The following is a 14,567-nucleotide window of genomic DNA, read 5'->3' as shown; positions in this document are numbered from 1 at the left end:
AGACAAACAGTGAGAAGATACAGATCAACTAGCTGTGGGAATAGATGTAGAGGAAAAGAAGGATGGAGGCAGTAAGGTAAGACGTATGGCTTGTAATGTGGCCTTGTAGTTGAGGTTTGGCCCTGTGTGTGTGTGTGTGTGTGTGTTCCCTCTCCCTGACCCTGCCTACCATACTGAAAAGCCATTCAGTGTGCTTGGTAGAACAAATGTTGTACAGAGCGGAACATGCTTGGCTTGTCTGGCGGTGTAAAATCACACACTCCTATCTCACGTTCAAAGCACTACTGCTTTCTCCATTAAAGTTTTCCATGGAAAACCAGCAGCCAAATTCCAGAATTCCCGGATGAAGAGTCAACTTAAGGCTGATAAAGAGCGTGTGTGTGTGTGTGTGTGTGTGTGTGTGTGTGTGTGTGTGTGTGTGTGTGTGTGTGTATGTGTGTGTGTGAGAGAGACATACAAGGTGGAAGGGAAAATACGGAGCAGAACAGAGGAAAAGCTGCTGTTGTCCCGTTTTCCGAAACCACAGCTTCAGAGTACCGAGCCAAGCGAGCAAAACAGCACATGGGTGTTTCAGGGGGGCCCACCACTGCCACTGCAATGTAATTGAAAAAAAAAAAGTCATCATTGCTTTTCAATATTGTATTAACCTTGCAGCAGGCCTCAGTGGAGAGACCTGCACCAGGACAGGACACGCCTGGGACTTTCCACCTGAGCGGACCCAAAACGAACAGAACAAAACAAAGCCTGTTTCTAGACAGTCTGCGCTACCACAGAACAGTTTGGACATTGACTCACGTCTCTGTCATAGTGGTGCAATGTGTAGGCATGTAGGATCAAGATTAATTAACATCAACAGTGTGTGAAGCACAGCTGAGACCTATGAGAAGTTATTGTACATTGTTTCGCACAAATGGGTTAACTAGCCACTCCATGTTTGTGTTCGGAAAGGAAGCTGACTCCTTGCGGTTAATTTAACAAGTTTCCTTTACAGTCATCATGTCTGTGGGCCATCGACCAATACCTGAGGCATGCTGTGATGATGTCAGAGTGTGTTTTGATGAAGATGCCATGGCAACAACTTCCCATAGTGATGATGTGCCATTCTAATATACTCCGAAGTGGCAGCTATAATGTACACTTGGGCTTCATAAAAGACAAGGTACTGAGCATTTGCATTGATCATCTAATTGTAAACAGGTAGGGAGTAGGCTATGCACTTTCAGTTTCTGTCCGTGTCAGGTAATCTTACCTTTATGTCAGACAATCATTTGTGGCTTGTCTCAGCTGTATGTTTTACACTCTCATCTGCACATGACAGGCCGTCAAATCACTGCTAAGACTCATTTAGCTTGAAAGAAATCTGCAAATATTTTCCACCAGCTTTACATTTTCCATTCTGACTGAGTGTGTGCGAGAAACAGAAAGACAGAGACATACAACTGGACACAGAGACACACAGAGAAAAGCCGACTCCTAACTAAAGCCATATGTTAAACTTGAGGCAGCCATCCAAGTAGAGTCCGACACTCTGTTACAGAGCACTGTGGCTCTGGGAAGTCAGTGAATACATGCAGAGGCACTTTACACCTCTGCACCTCTGAAATACATACAATCTACCTGCTATATTTAATAACTAAACTAATTATTCTACTTTGTTTGAAATGTGTGCATCAGTGGGCTCAATTCTATTTGATACAGCATGTGACTGAAAGCAGTCTATGATCTTCTTCTGCCACCATGAGACGTGTTTTTACATTGGATTGTTTAAGAATAAGTGAAACCGATTATTTTACTTCAGACCTGAGGAGCACAGAAGACTCACTAAGCATCAAGACAGTTGTAGTGATTGTGTCTTGTATTGCAGAGGTTCCTAGACTAAGCCCACAGCCCTGTCTGATGAACTCAAGAACCCATTTGTCATGTTCAAAATCATATATGTGTGTGTGTGTGTGTGTGTGTGTGTGTGTGTGTGTGTGTGTGTGTGTGTGTGTGTGTGTGTGTGTGTGATTTTAATCTGGCAGTTATTAAACACTATTATTTACAGCATGATTGTTATTTTTTTAAATAGTTTAGGTCGGTTTGGTCAATTAGCTAACTGTTAGCTAACGCTTTATCCAATAAATTTAACACAAGCTATTTCAACTACTTATCTCTTGCTGTAGCTAACTATTTGAACTGTTTATCCATTACTTTTAACTAACTATTGGAACTGTTCATCCATTACTTTTAGCTAAGTATTTTATCTGTTTGTTAATTTTAGCTAACTATTCCAACCATTAGCTTACTGTTTAAACGTATCTGCTTACTTACAAGCTAAGTTGGTGTTTATGTCTGTTGTTTTTTTTCACATTCAATTAACAGACCTACTCTACCATTTTTCCATTTACCCCCTGGTAGTCTCGCTTTGCCAGACCCTCCTCCAAAGTGCGCTGAAGGAGGGTCTGGCTACTCCACATAGCATTCGGGGATTTCTTTAGCTCCGCACAGAGCCGTGTGAGAGAAAACTCAGATTGGACAAATAAGCTAGCGAGCTGTCTCAATTTGCCATGCAGAGATCTGAGATCTGCACCAGAGCAATCCCGGAAGTGTAACGTCAAGGATATAGACTAACCCCCTGTTAACTGCAGAAGTACCGCTTGGGGTATATTTACCCCTTGTTGGGAATCACTGCTTTATTGTATCTTGATGTCTGTTTTACATGCACAAACACTGACAAGCACGCAGGAATGCATGCACACAATCGTGAACTTAGAGACATAGCCTACACAACTCAAACTTTCCCGTTGGACTCACTCTTGTTCCATTCCTGTCTACCAGAAGCTCTGTCACACTATTTCTTCCCTACACTCGTGAATCACTCAAGTTCTGACTTAAGTAACATCTAAGACACTGGGGATTTTGTGTTTGAGCGCATGAGTGCATGATACCCATCCTTGTATCCCTGATGACAACCCCCCTCTCCCCTTCATCCCTCATGACATCCTTCCTGCCAGCATTAAAAACCCTCTGTGCTGAATCCAGCCAACACAGATGGAAAAATGGTGAGCAAAGCACAAAGAGAAAGAGAGAATTAAGGAGGAGGAAAGAAGGAGAGATCTTTACAAAGATGAGTGGGTTTACACACACACACACACACACACACACACACACACACACACACACACACACACACACACACACACACACACACACACACACACACACACACACACACACACACACAAAAAACAAAAGGGTAATGAAATGGTGACAATGACCAATGCAAACTTTATTTCTTTCCCAAACTTAACAAGGGCCTCACTATTCAAAGTTTGCAGATGTAACCATTTTACTCACAACATCAAGTGGTAAATGGGAGCTCCTATAGCAAGCATTGGAAGGAATTTGGTGCAAGGGTATTTAGGTGTATTGTTTGGTCTTACCTTCCGACCTTCCTGGCCAGTCAGTCCAACCAGGCCAAGAATCCCTGAGTCTCCCTTGAACAAAAAGCGAGAATGTCAAAAGGCACTAATGCAGCAATGAGTGGTTGCACAAATAGCAATCATAAATGTGCTATAGGAGCTTGCCAAGCAGGACGTTGTTACAAATTAATGTAGTGTGTAAGAAAAGGGGGGATGCAATACCTTCTCTCCTTTTGGTGCTGGCCCAGGTGAGATGCCAGGGTCTCCTTTTCTGCCCTGAGGAAAAGAAAAACACAAAGGAGGACTTTGTATGGGTGAAAAACCCAAATGTACCTTAGTCTCTGAAAGTATCTGACTAAAAATCATATTAATAGATAGATTCATGGCCAACACATTTCCGTTGGACAAAGGGTTAAGCTTACAAAAGCTTGACTCTAGAAATCCCATACTAGATAATAGGAAGCTACAAATGATGAAAAACAACCGTTAGTTATTCACATTACAGATGCTTTTCTTAGGCGCAGTGCATTACGTGGGTTCAGTGCCCCTCCAGTCACACACAGCAAACTTCATTGTCAGCAAGTAACAATAATGGGGCTTCAGCACATCAAAGCTATGGATCGGAAATTAGACTGAGTGCTGAGTGCATGGACTCCTGCTATTTACAACTTTGTTTCATTTCAACGATGAAAGAGCAAAGATCGCAGTGCACCTCCAGACATCAAACGCTTCAGACTCATTCCCTCAACACTACTGCCAGTTAGAAGAAGTCTGCTCTGCACCACTCCGCCGAGAATTTACTCTTCATTCACTGAGGCACGGTTTCAAAAACGTACTCCACTTTTTTCCATTATCACTTCATTAGTGTTCCTTGAGTGCTCTTGGATCTGACGTGTTTGTTTGACTAACATTTTTACTATCAACCCTTTTTTTTATCATTATTATTTACCAGGGACTTTTCTACGATTACATGATATGCATCTCAAAGGAATAGTTCAACCTTTTGAAATACTTACACAATCTAATACAAAGTCCACTTACTGAGCGCCTATAAAGCTCACAAATTACTTTGTTGGCCAGGTGTGGTGACTTCCTCCAGGCTCACTGCTCCCAGCTAAGCAATAGTCTGGCACATAAAACCACAAACTTAGGGTTTATTTTGTACGGATTTAACAAACAAGATATAATGTGTTAATTAGTGAGGTTTAGAGGCACTGGTAAGTGAATTGTGTTACTTTTGGAAGGAGCCAGGCTAGCTGTTTATGCTGTTTCCAGTATTTATGCTAAGCTACAGTTCCTCTACCGTAGCCTCCGATTTGATCCTTATTAGTGATGGATGTTGTTAGCTCTTAGAGGAAGAGTTTTAAATTTGGGGAAATATGCTGATTTGCTTCCTTGCTGAGACCTAGATGAGAAGACAGATACCACTCAAGATGGTATCTATCTTCTCATCTACGAAGAAAACAAGTACTATGTATATATAACTATTCCTGTAAGTAAATTAAAGCATGTAGGATAAGATAAGGGTGAGAACCAGTTACATAATGATGGGAAGAAGACTGCAAAAAGTGAAGAGAATGTAACAAGGAATATTATAAATTACGTCAGCGAGACAAGGACAAACACAGTCTGTTTGGGTGACCTGGGGAGGTCAGGGCTCTGTGTAGGGCAGGCAGGGCAGCTGCACATTTATCATTTATGCAAGGCATTTTCATAATGCACTTTAAAAAGCGGTAGTGTTCCTCACCCTGAGCACACAGTACCAGAGGTCAAGGGTGTTTGCTAAAGCATACATCAGTCCAGACAATCAGATGAGGGATGCAGAGAATTTGCATTGGGCAGGGTCATCTTCTGTTTACACGTTAAAATTAGACAGATTTATTTAGAGTTCCCACTTTCCCACTCGTAATGTCTTTCCCTGGAGCTCTGATAAATCACTTCAACTCCCCTGGTATCCAACTACCCTTCTCTCTCCACTCCAGTTGCATAGGTAGAACATAGACTCACAGCCTACATCGAGCGGACCTCCAAAAATCTGAACAACCTTAATGAACTTTAAATATGACTGGGAATCCTGACATTCACCTCTGCGGCACACATGTTAAAGTGATAACAGCTCTTCAGTATTAAGTGCCAGGGTGTTTGTACTGGATTGTCTTACACTTCCAGGCTGCCTGCCGTGAACTTAGATAGCCCTGATTCTTTAGCCACAAAGATCCATTACCCTTGTTCCCTTTATGGATTCCAGCTGATATAGAAAAACTGAAAATCTAACACATTCTCATGGGATTAGAGGCAACAGAAGATGATACATTTTTTATTAAATTAGCAGTAATCATGTAATGGAAAAAATCAACGTGGCTGCCAGGCTCTTGATAAAAAAAATTAAAAAAAGTCTGACTTGTGATCATTAGTTAGCGCAACAGTGTGTAAGATACCTTGAGCCCGGGTGGACCAGCTCGGCCAGGGTTTCCATGGGGACCAGGGGCGCCCTGTGGAAAAGCCAGATGGGAGAAAAACATGATCAAACAGTGATCGAGATCTCTATCAATCATCATATTGGGATATAGCTGATGCAGACTGTGGCTTTGCTACTGTGAAGACCAGGGAAGGGTGGGGGGGGGGGTCTGTCTGTCTGGAGAACCTCAGATTTCATGCTACTTTAACCTATTTTCCTATACTTTAGGTGTGTGTGTGTGTGTGTGTGTGTGTGTGTGTGTGTGTGTGTGTGTGTGTGTGTGTGTGTGTGTGAGTTGGGTGGTGAGGTATTTGGGGTTGGTGTTGGGGGTAGAAGCTTACGGAAAATGGGGCTCTGTGGAGCTGCTTCACCATATGGATGTGGTTTTCCTGCCCCCTGTTGCCTCCACACTCCACAACCCCCCATCCACACACACAAACACACATTTGCACGGCATCTTAATGAGTAATGCAGATCATCTCGTATCATAACATTTTGAATTCCTCCGCTGGTGTGTGTTTCTCTCCGCATTGGCTGTTGCTGAGGAAATGAACACAACTGTGTCTGAAAGCAAACAAAGCAAGATCTACAGTAGCAGTATATTGGTAATGTGAACCCTCTCGACTCGTCCAGCAGCCCCCGTGGGACGGTTTAGCAGAAAACCTTTGGAAGCCAGAGAATGAATCTACACCAAATTTTTTTATTTTGGTTTAAGCTGCAGCCATTAGACATTAACAAAGGGGTTGTTGCTACGTCTGTACCATTCATCTATCTGTCTGTCTGTCTACCTTCTCTTCCTGTGAGTGACTTTTTCCGTGGATCTCTGACCTCGCTCCTGCCCTCCACGTGTTGCGGCACCCTTTGGGCCCCTAACCTACCCCCTGAGTGGGTCAAGGGTCGAGCGAGTCAGAGAGGGCGGGAAAAAAGCCACAATTGATTTAAGAGCCGGGTCAGCAAGTTTCACTGAGGTGAGTCAAAACAAATCAGGAAGCCATTACATTAGTGATCTGGTCTGCAGCATCAAAAAATAACATCTAGCAACATCCAGGCAGCTCTTTATTATCCAACAGAGGGGAAAAAAGTAATGTGGGGTTTGGGATGGGTTATACAGTACAGCTCAACAAAAAAGCCCTTTGAGCAAAGTTCAAAAACAGACATACTGGTCGGTTGCAGACATGACAACATAAATGCCTTTTGCTGTAACTGCTCTTCCTTTCAAAGGGCGCTTTGACAACAGTCATGTCTGATTCACTCGAGACAGAGCTTCTCAGGAATGAACAGGACGTTACTAAGCATATAGGTGTTGTTATCTCTAAAACACAGAACAATCATGATTTCTGATTTCTGAACTAAAAACAAACAAACAATCCACATGATTTAATAATGCTGTTTTGATGATGTCTGATCTGTTTTTAACTTGTTATGTTTCACAAATGTGAATATTTTCATTCCAAGGATTCGCAAGCTTGAAAGATCTTGCCCCTTTTTCTCCCACACTCTCTTTCCCCTTTCATTTTCAGTTTGTATTCAGCTGGCATTCCCTCGAGAGTTAGTGTGTCCAGACTGGTGTTAAGGGATGCTGTTGTGCCCTAAATAAACTTAAACAAACTAGACATGTTTCAATTACATGCTTCAAAATGAACCCTCTGGTTTACCGCAGCATTGGGCAGTACACTGGTAGGCACAGGCTGGCATCAACATTTGGTACTGTGCCCTTGCCTCCATGTCGTGTCCCTCTCTCGCACAACAGGTGTCTAATTAGAGAAGACTAGGGTGGGGTGCACACAAGCTGAGGGCTATCAAATGAAAAGCCACCAACCTCTGAACAGCGATGCAGGGCGTTACTGTGGTTCCTGTGGTAATAATGCTGCTACATGTAGCTCTGTGCAATTCATTATGATTCTAAGTTAAGGAAAAATGGTCAAAATCTAAAGAAATAATGGCTCCTAGCATTTTATGTTATGGTAACATGCATGCTTCCTGCTCTCTGGTATATAAATATACAGTAAGTGCTCAAATCGACAAAATTATATATCAACACCATACGTGCAACTTAAAGCCAAGAAATATTGTATATGCACTTGTGGATCTTAAATCTGGACGCATGACATCACTCCAAGGGTTACATTCCCACACTAAATATTTTAGACGGGGCCTTTTAATGGGCAATGCTGTAAACACAGTCTGACTTTCAACGCTTGCTCGTAAAAGACAGTTTAATGTATATACAGTCACCGTATTAAAGATAAAAGAGAATTTGTATGATGCCGTTCCAAATGAGAGCCGAAGGGGCAATGTTTGATAAACTAAACATTAGATCAAGAGAAGTGAAACCGCTGGACGTCTTCTTAATTAAACATCCCAGTCAACACACACACACACTTAATGATTTTCCTCTGAGGATTCAGAAAAATATTTCACTGTTCGTTAAAGTCGTAATAGCATGCTATGCCATCGCTAAGTGAAAAGAGCAGAACTTTGCAGCCCAATGCTATATAAATTACAGTAAACCTTCTTAATAACAGAAGCAGATAGGGCCAATGAATTAAGATGCTGGTAAAAAGGCAAAACTTCAAAACCTTTTTTTGTTTTTAAAGCTAAATACATCATGCAGTGACCATATGAAAAAGGAAATAGTAAGTAGTCCAAAGTATTTTTTAGAGATTTACAACAATAACAGTAATAGTTTATAATGGCCATGACAAGTTTAAAAATAACGACCTAACCTAAAGCTAACTTTATGCCAAAAATGTAAAATCTGGTGTTAAAAAATGTACTAAAGTGCCCAAAGAGAGATTGCATAGACTGCAATTTTACTGTCCTGGAGCTTATTACAGTAATGTTCCAGGGGAGAGATCCATATACACAGTTTACACTGGGGATTGTAAAGACCCTTAAAAAGCTGATCTGTCCCCTGGTGCTAACAAAACAGCCGTTGCCTTAAGAAGAACTCAACACCTTTACTCATTTAGTTCTTTATAGTCATAGTTTTCCAGGTTTCTATATGAAATGTCCATCTGTGATCTGAATTAGCTTTACATACAGGTGGAGCGAGGTGGGGGGATTTTGTATAGTGACAGAGGAGTGGTTTGGAGGGGAAGGATGAGGAAAGATGGGCGAGATTTTTTCACTCAGACAAAGACCCTTTTGACCCAGCAGGCTCCAGACGAATACATGCAGCCAGTCTTTAGATAGATACCGGCCTGTGTACCCGCAATGCATCCACTGCACGTTTTCTCTCACACCCTCCTACCACCGTCGTCATTATGCACCTTCAAAGAGACTCGAAAGAGCTCACCCGGACTATAAATGGACACCTAGCAAATGCTTCTGTACTGACAGCGGTTGCTATAGCTACGGCGTCTCACACTCACATGTTTTGGATCAGAGGTCAAGGTTCATGGGTGGTGCTTGGTGGGCTCAATGGTGCTCTGTGTGTCATCATGCAGACTTCCAGTAATCTAAGGCTACGGAAGGTCATGCAAAAAAAAAAAAACTCTGACTGGAATTTAGTTTTTCACATGAAGTGATGATGCTTATGAACAATTCATTCAACGCCACCTGTGAGCCTGCAGCCTTTGCAACCTGTAAATTTAGATTTGGAGTTAACTTATATGAACAAGTGATGAACAAGTGAATTTAATTTCCCAAATTGAAACCACACTCTTCTCTTGCCAAGAGGGAAAACGTGTTTGTGAGTGTGAGTTTGCACACACACACACACACACACACACACACACACACACACACACACACACACACACACACACACACACACACACACACACACACACACACACACACACACGTCAACAGCATTAAACTTGATAAATGCGTTTGTTTACAGGAAAGCTCCATAATCGGTCTCACTCTTTATATAGGCAGGTCATAAACACAGCCATATATGTCTGTGCTAAAGGGACGTGGGATTAGTGCTGTAGCGTGTATACACTTCTGTGTGAGCGCTGATGTGTGCTTGTGTATGCGTTAAACAAAATGACTGTAAGGTCAGAGTCAGACACTAGTGGCGTGTTCGCAAGTGACCTCTGTTAAAGTGGCATTAAATCCAAAAGCCTTTACAAGTGCTTTCTTATTGAACATGCTTGTTTTCATTGTTTGCGCATTTCCACTGAATGCCACAGGCAGTTTAACAGCTGGTTTGCTGTGGTTGACAAAGACCACTTCTAAGCTGCCAGGATGTAAATCAGTATGAGGTGATACATACTGCTGATGAATGAGGTTTTAGACAGGCAGAGGGGCTTTACCAAGCACAAGTTTAAGTCGAAACCATATGTCCAAACCTGTCCATGCTTCAACCTAAGCTGGAGGAATTGTGTAGCATTGCATATTGCACAAGACAAGACAAAAATAGTTCCACTCACAGTCATATCGCAATCACATTTTGTGATGTTTAAGGCCAATTAAAGTTTTATTCCAGGTAAGTTTGATTTTGATCATAACAAATCCACCTAAGTGGGCCTGATGTTGTGGAACTGCTACTAGAGACGGGATGGGAGGTGCTGCGGGGGCTTAAATAGCTTTAATTAGAGCCAGACAAAGACCTCCTTATACATCTATAGTGGTGGGGGATCACAGAGACTTTGGCTTAAGAGTCTCTCCGACACATAGGCCTATAGACACAAACAGTAAGTGATTAAAAAAACACACACACACACACACACACACACACATAAAAAGACACAAGCACATGCATCCATTGACATAAAGCATCCATTACTGTATATTTGATGCATTTAGACTTCTATTGTCTGGACTGACTGAGTAGCTTGTTTGTAGTGTTCGTCTTTTAATGAGTGAGAAGCTTCTGTAGTCTATAAAAAAGCAAGACTTAAGAGTCTACAGGCATGCTAGCGACTCTGTTTGGCTGTTTATAGGTGCAGCAGTGTTTTGAGCTAAATGCTAACATCAGCATGCTAACATGCAAACAATAATAACGCTAACATGCTGAGGTTTAGCAGGTATAATGTTTACCATGTTCGATATCTTACTTAGTTTAGCGTGTTAGCAATCTAACATTTGCTTTATAGTGCTAAACACAAAGTACAGCTGAGGCTGATGAGAATGTTATTAGTTTTGCAGGTTTTGCTCATAAAGTCAATAGTTTTTGAATGAGACATTTTTTCTAAACCATCAATGTCAACCTACTGGTGGCGCTAGAGTAAATATTCCGGGGATTACCAAAGTTAGCAGGATTCATCCTCTGGAGAACATGAATGTCTGTGCACATTTCCATTGCAACTCATCCAATAATCTAGTCTGAAGAGAGTAACAGAGGAAGTAAAATAGAGTTCCTCAAAGAAGACCCACGAATGAGACTATATCTATTTAACCGCCTTGGAGAAAGAGGCCTTTCATTAGTCCAGAATGGGATTCCTATGAAATGTTAGTGCAGCCTGCTGCAACAGCTCAGTGAGGAGAAGAAAGTCCAGTGGAGCCATGTGTTCTCTGTCTGTTTACAGTGCTTTTATTAGGCATCCTGTGGCACAGCCAGCTTTTTGAAAGGCCGTCTTTATAGGAGTTTTCCTGTTTATACTTAGGGGTGGGAGGTCAGCACTTGCAGCCCCGTGCTGAATATGGTCAATCTGTCTGCATAGGAAAACTTAGTGTGTATGTGAGTGTGTGTGTGTGTGTGTGTGTGTGTGTGTGTGTGTGTGTGGGTGTGTGTGTATGTGTGTGTGTGTGTATGTGTGTGTGTGTGTGTGTGTGTGTGTGTGTGTCAGCTGGGTGATGGGAGGGATTTAAAGTGATGTGGGAGCCTGGCTTGGCAGGTTATTATTGTAACTTTAGAAAATGGTCCAGGACGTTGCCTTCTAGGCTGGAACACATAGATACAGTCCTCTCTGTATGTCTGTCTTTCTGAGTCACCTCTCTGCCAAGAGGGGTTATTTACTATACTGCTATACTACTGTGTTTGAGCTTTCGTTAACATGTACGTCAGCGTCAGTAGCAAAAAACACAAACAAACACGAACGCAGAGAGACACCCACAGTTTACCTAAATAAAGACACGCTTAAACATGGTACCATAAAAACAAAAATCTTATAGTTGAACACCAGATTAAACCATTTCTACAGGTTACAAATGCAAGTGTGTTTAATGTGGCTGGAGGTGTTTGCGAGTGACCAAGGAGACTTACCCGAGGACCCCTCTTGCCTGGCAGGCCTGGCTTCCCTGGAGGTCCTGGCAGTCCCTGAAGAAAGAGAAAGTGTACTGAGTGACAGCATATAGACAATCTTATTTAAAACCCAAGCAATCCCCTTTTATCATACTCTATTAAAATCATCAGGTCATTAAGACTCCTTTGTGTGTTTCCACAGATATGTGCACAATGGCTGCAAGGTAAAGAAATGACACATTTTCCCTCTGAAGTAATTCAGCCTTATCCATCAGGAACGTCTTAGCCTGTGTGGCAGGAAACCGTAGAAAGCACTAGAAATAACAGGTCATTTCCTGTGCCACTCAATGCCGCTGTGTGGCTTTATCAACCTTGCGCTCATTTGTTTTCTTTCAATCAAAAAAGAGGAAAAGGAGAAGTGGGGAAAAACAGAGCTACTGTTGGTTGCTGTGGCCAACAAGAGCTACCTGTAGGGCTCTGGATCCTGATGAAAATGTGTGTTAAAGTCTCTATATATGGCATTTTTTAAATGTTTTCTTCACTGTAAATGAATGACAGTATTTTTACTATGCTGTTAAATCCAATGCCTGAGATAACAGATATGAGGATCTAGTAAAAAAGCAGCAGCATCTACTATAAAGCGCAGTTATTGTAGTGTGAAAGTTTTACCCTTTCTGTAGTTTCCTCAGCTCATTTTTCACAAGGCTATGAACTTTAAGAGACAAAGCACAACTTCAAAAACAATTTCAACTTCAAAACCACGCCAACCTGAGTCCAAAGGTTATTGTGAGCATAGCCATACAATATAATGCACGTAACTGTCTGTCTGCGATCTGGTGTATCGCTCTGAAGATTATAATTTGCCCTCGTCATCTCTTCCAGGAAGACCTCCATGGTTGAGACCACCCCCATTGTTACAGGTGGAATGCTCTGTGGTGGCCTAAGGACCTGTCAACATCAACACACACTCCTGTCCATCTTGACACTTCCACCCCCTGCTTTGGCTCTTCATCCTTACACTTGTTTGTTTGTTAGTTTGTTCCAACTGTCTTTTCCTCTTTGCACCTGTCCATCTTCAACATATTTCTTTTTTTATTTTGAGAGTGAATGTGTATGTTGACTGCTCTCTAGCCAGGGAGGTAGCAGTCTCACGAAATCCCCACATCAGTAAACATTATCCAATCACCACATTTCAAACACAGCCTGGCAAAGTCTGTTTTCAGTTATGAGGTTAAGACTTGCTGACTGTGTCCGAGAGGTAGCTAGAACATGATTTGTGCCACCTGACAACTGAATCTGAATTTCATACATAGTTGTGCTATGATCTGTGAACGCATTTGTTTCAAAATATTACTTGTTTAATTTACTTATTTGACTTGTATCTAACAATTTCAATTAAAAACTACTAGGGGTGGGAATCCCCAGAGGCCTCACGATACGATATCATCCCGATACTTATGTCACAATACAATATTATTGCGATTTTGAAACATATTGCAATATTCTGCGATATATTGCAATTTATTACCTTTTTTCCAACTTCAAATTTTTCCCAATATCAAATTATGTTTGTTATTTTATCTAAAAAGATAAATTTCTCGGTTTGTTCATCTCACTTCAATTTTATTGCTGCAAAATGGGATTGTCAAGCAGACAAACTGACCAACACATATATAATAATAGATTGATACTGGCATCTGTGTATCGATACAGTATTGCCACAAAAAATATTGCAATACTATGCTGTATCTATTTTTTCCCCCACCCCTAAAAACTACTGGAATACACAGTGCAAACTATGTAAACTCCCCATAATTGTCATAATTTCAAAGTAAACTGATTAAAAGTTCTTATTGTAGCAATATTTAAGGCAACTTTCAGGTGCAATTTAACTGAACACAGAAGCTTAGTTATGTTAGTTATACAAGTTCAGGTTTAAATCAAATTAAAACTCACAGCTAGAACAGCTCCAATTAAAAACTAATCAGATCAAAACTCCAACTCTCACTTTCAGCAATCACATAAAACTTCAGAATATATTAATCACACAGAGGCGGCATTGAGGAGCCAAAGGCGCCTCAGATAGAAGAACTGTGCCATATCTGTGCCTGCACGGGATGTTTCTCCTGGCAGCCAGAGTGCAAAATCTGCACGGTGGATGCAAAAGTCCAAATCATAGTTCTATTGTGTCTTTTAGTAGAAGACTTTAATGTTTTAGACAGCAAGACTGCAAGATATGAATGATGAAGCTATTGACTGAAAGATTTTAATTGTCTTTAAATTTCATATTTGTTGAAATGTGTGTGTATAAAAAAAGAGAATGTATGTCTGTACAAGACTGTGCTGTGAGAAGAAGAAAGAGACAGAGTACACGGCATGTGTGTTTATGAAATCCAAACTATGTTAAAAAGGAAGCGTGACTGGGTTCATCTGGGATCTCCTGAGGCACTATATGGCAACACAGAGACACACATATGCATACAAATAGGCCTACACGCAGACTTTGGCAGGAAGCACCTGTTTAATCTCTGATTTATTCACAGAATAAATCCATATGTGAGGCTAAATATTG

At 41.4% G+C, this 14,567-nt stretch overlaps 1 protein-coding gene across 1 annotated transcript in view; it reads right to left on the bottom strand.

The window, feature by feature from the left end:
• col27a1a (collagen, type XXVII, alpha 1a) overlaps positions 1 to 14,567 on the bottom strand; it is a 73,253-nt gene that overhangs the window by 46,071 nt on the left and 12,615 nt on the right. The window contains exons 4-7 of the mRNA XM_039780387.1: positions 12,017 to 12,070; positions 5,840 to 5,893; positions 3,624 to 3,677; positions 3,423 to 3,476 (exon numbers count right to left, since the gene is read on the bottom strand). Of these exons, the coding sequence (XP_039636321.1) occupies positions 3,423 to 3,476; positions 3,624 to 3,677; positions 5,840 to 5,893; positions 12,017 to 12,070 (216 nt within the window). The remainder of the gene's footprint in view (positions 1 to 3,422; positions 3,477 to 3,623; positions 3,678 to 5,839; positions 5,894 to 12,016; positions 12,071 to 14,567) is intronic.

The sequence above is a fragment of the Perca fluviatilis genome, chromosome 17 (genome assembly GCF_010015445.1).
Source record: "Perca fluviatilis chromosome 17, GENO_Pfluv_1.0, whole genome shotgun sequence".
Lineage (NCBI taxonomy): Eukaryota > Metazoa > Chordata > Actinopteri > Perciformes > Percidae > Perca > Perca fluviatilis.
This window is presented reverse-complemented; position numbering and strand designations above follow the sequence as displayed.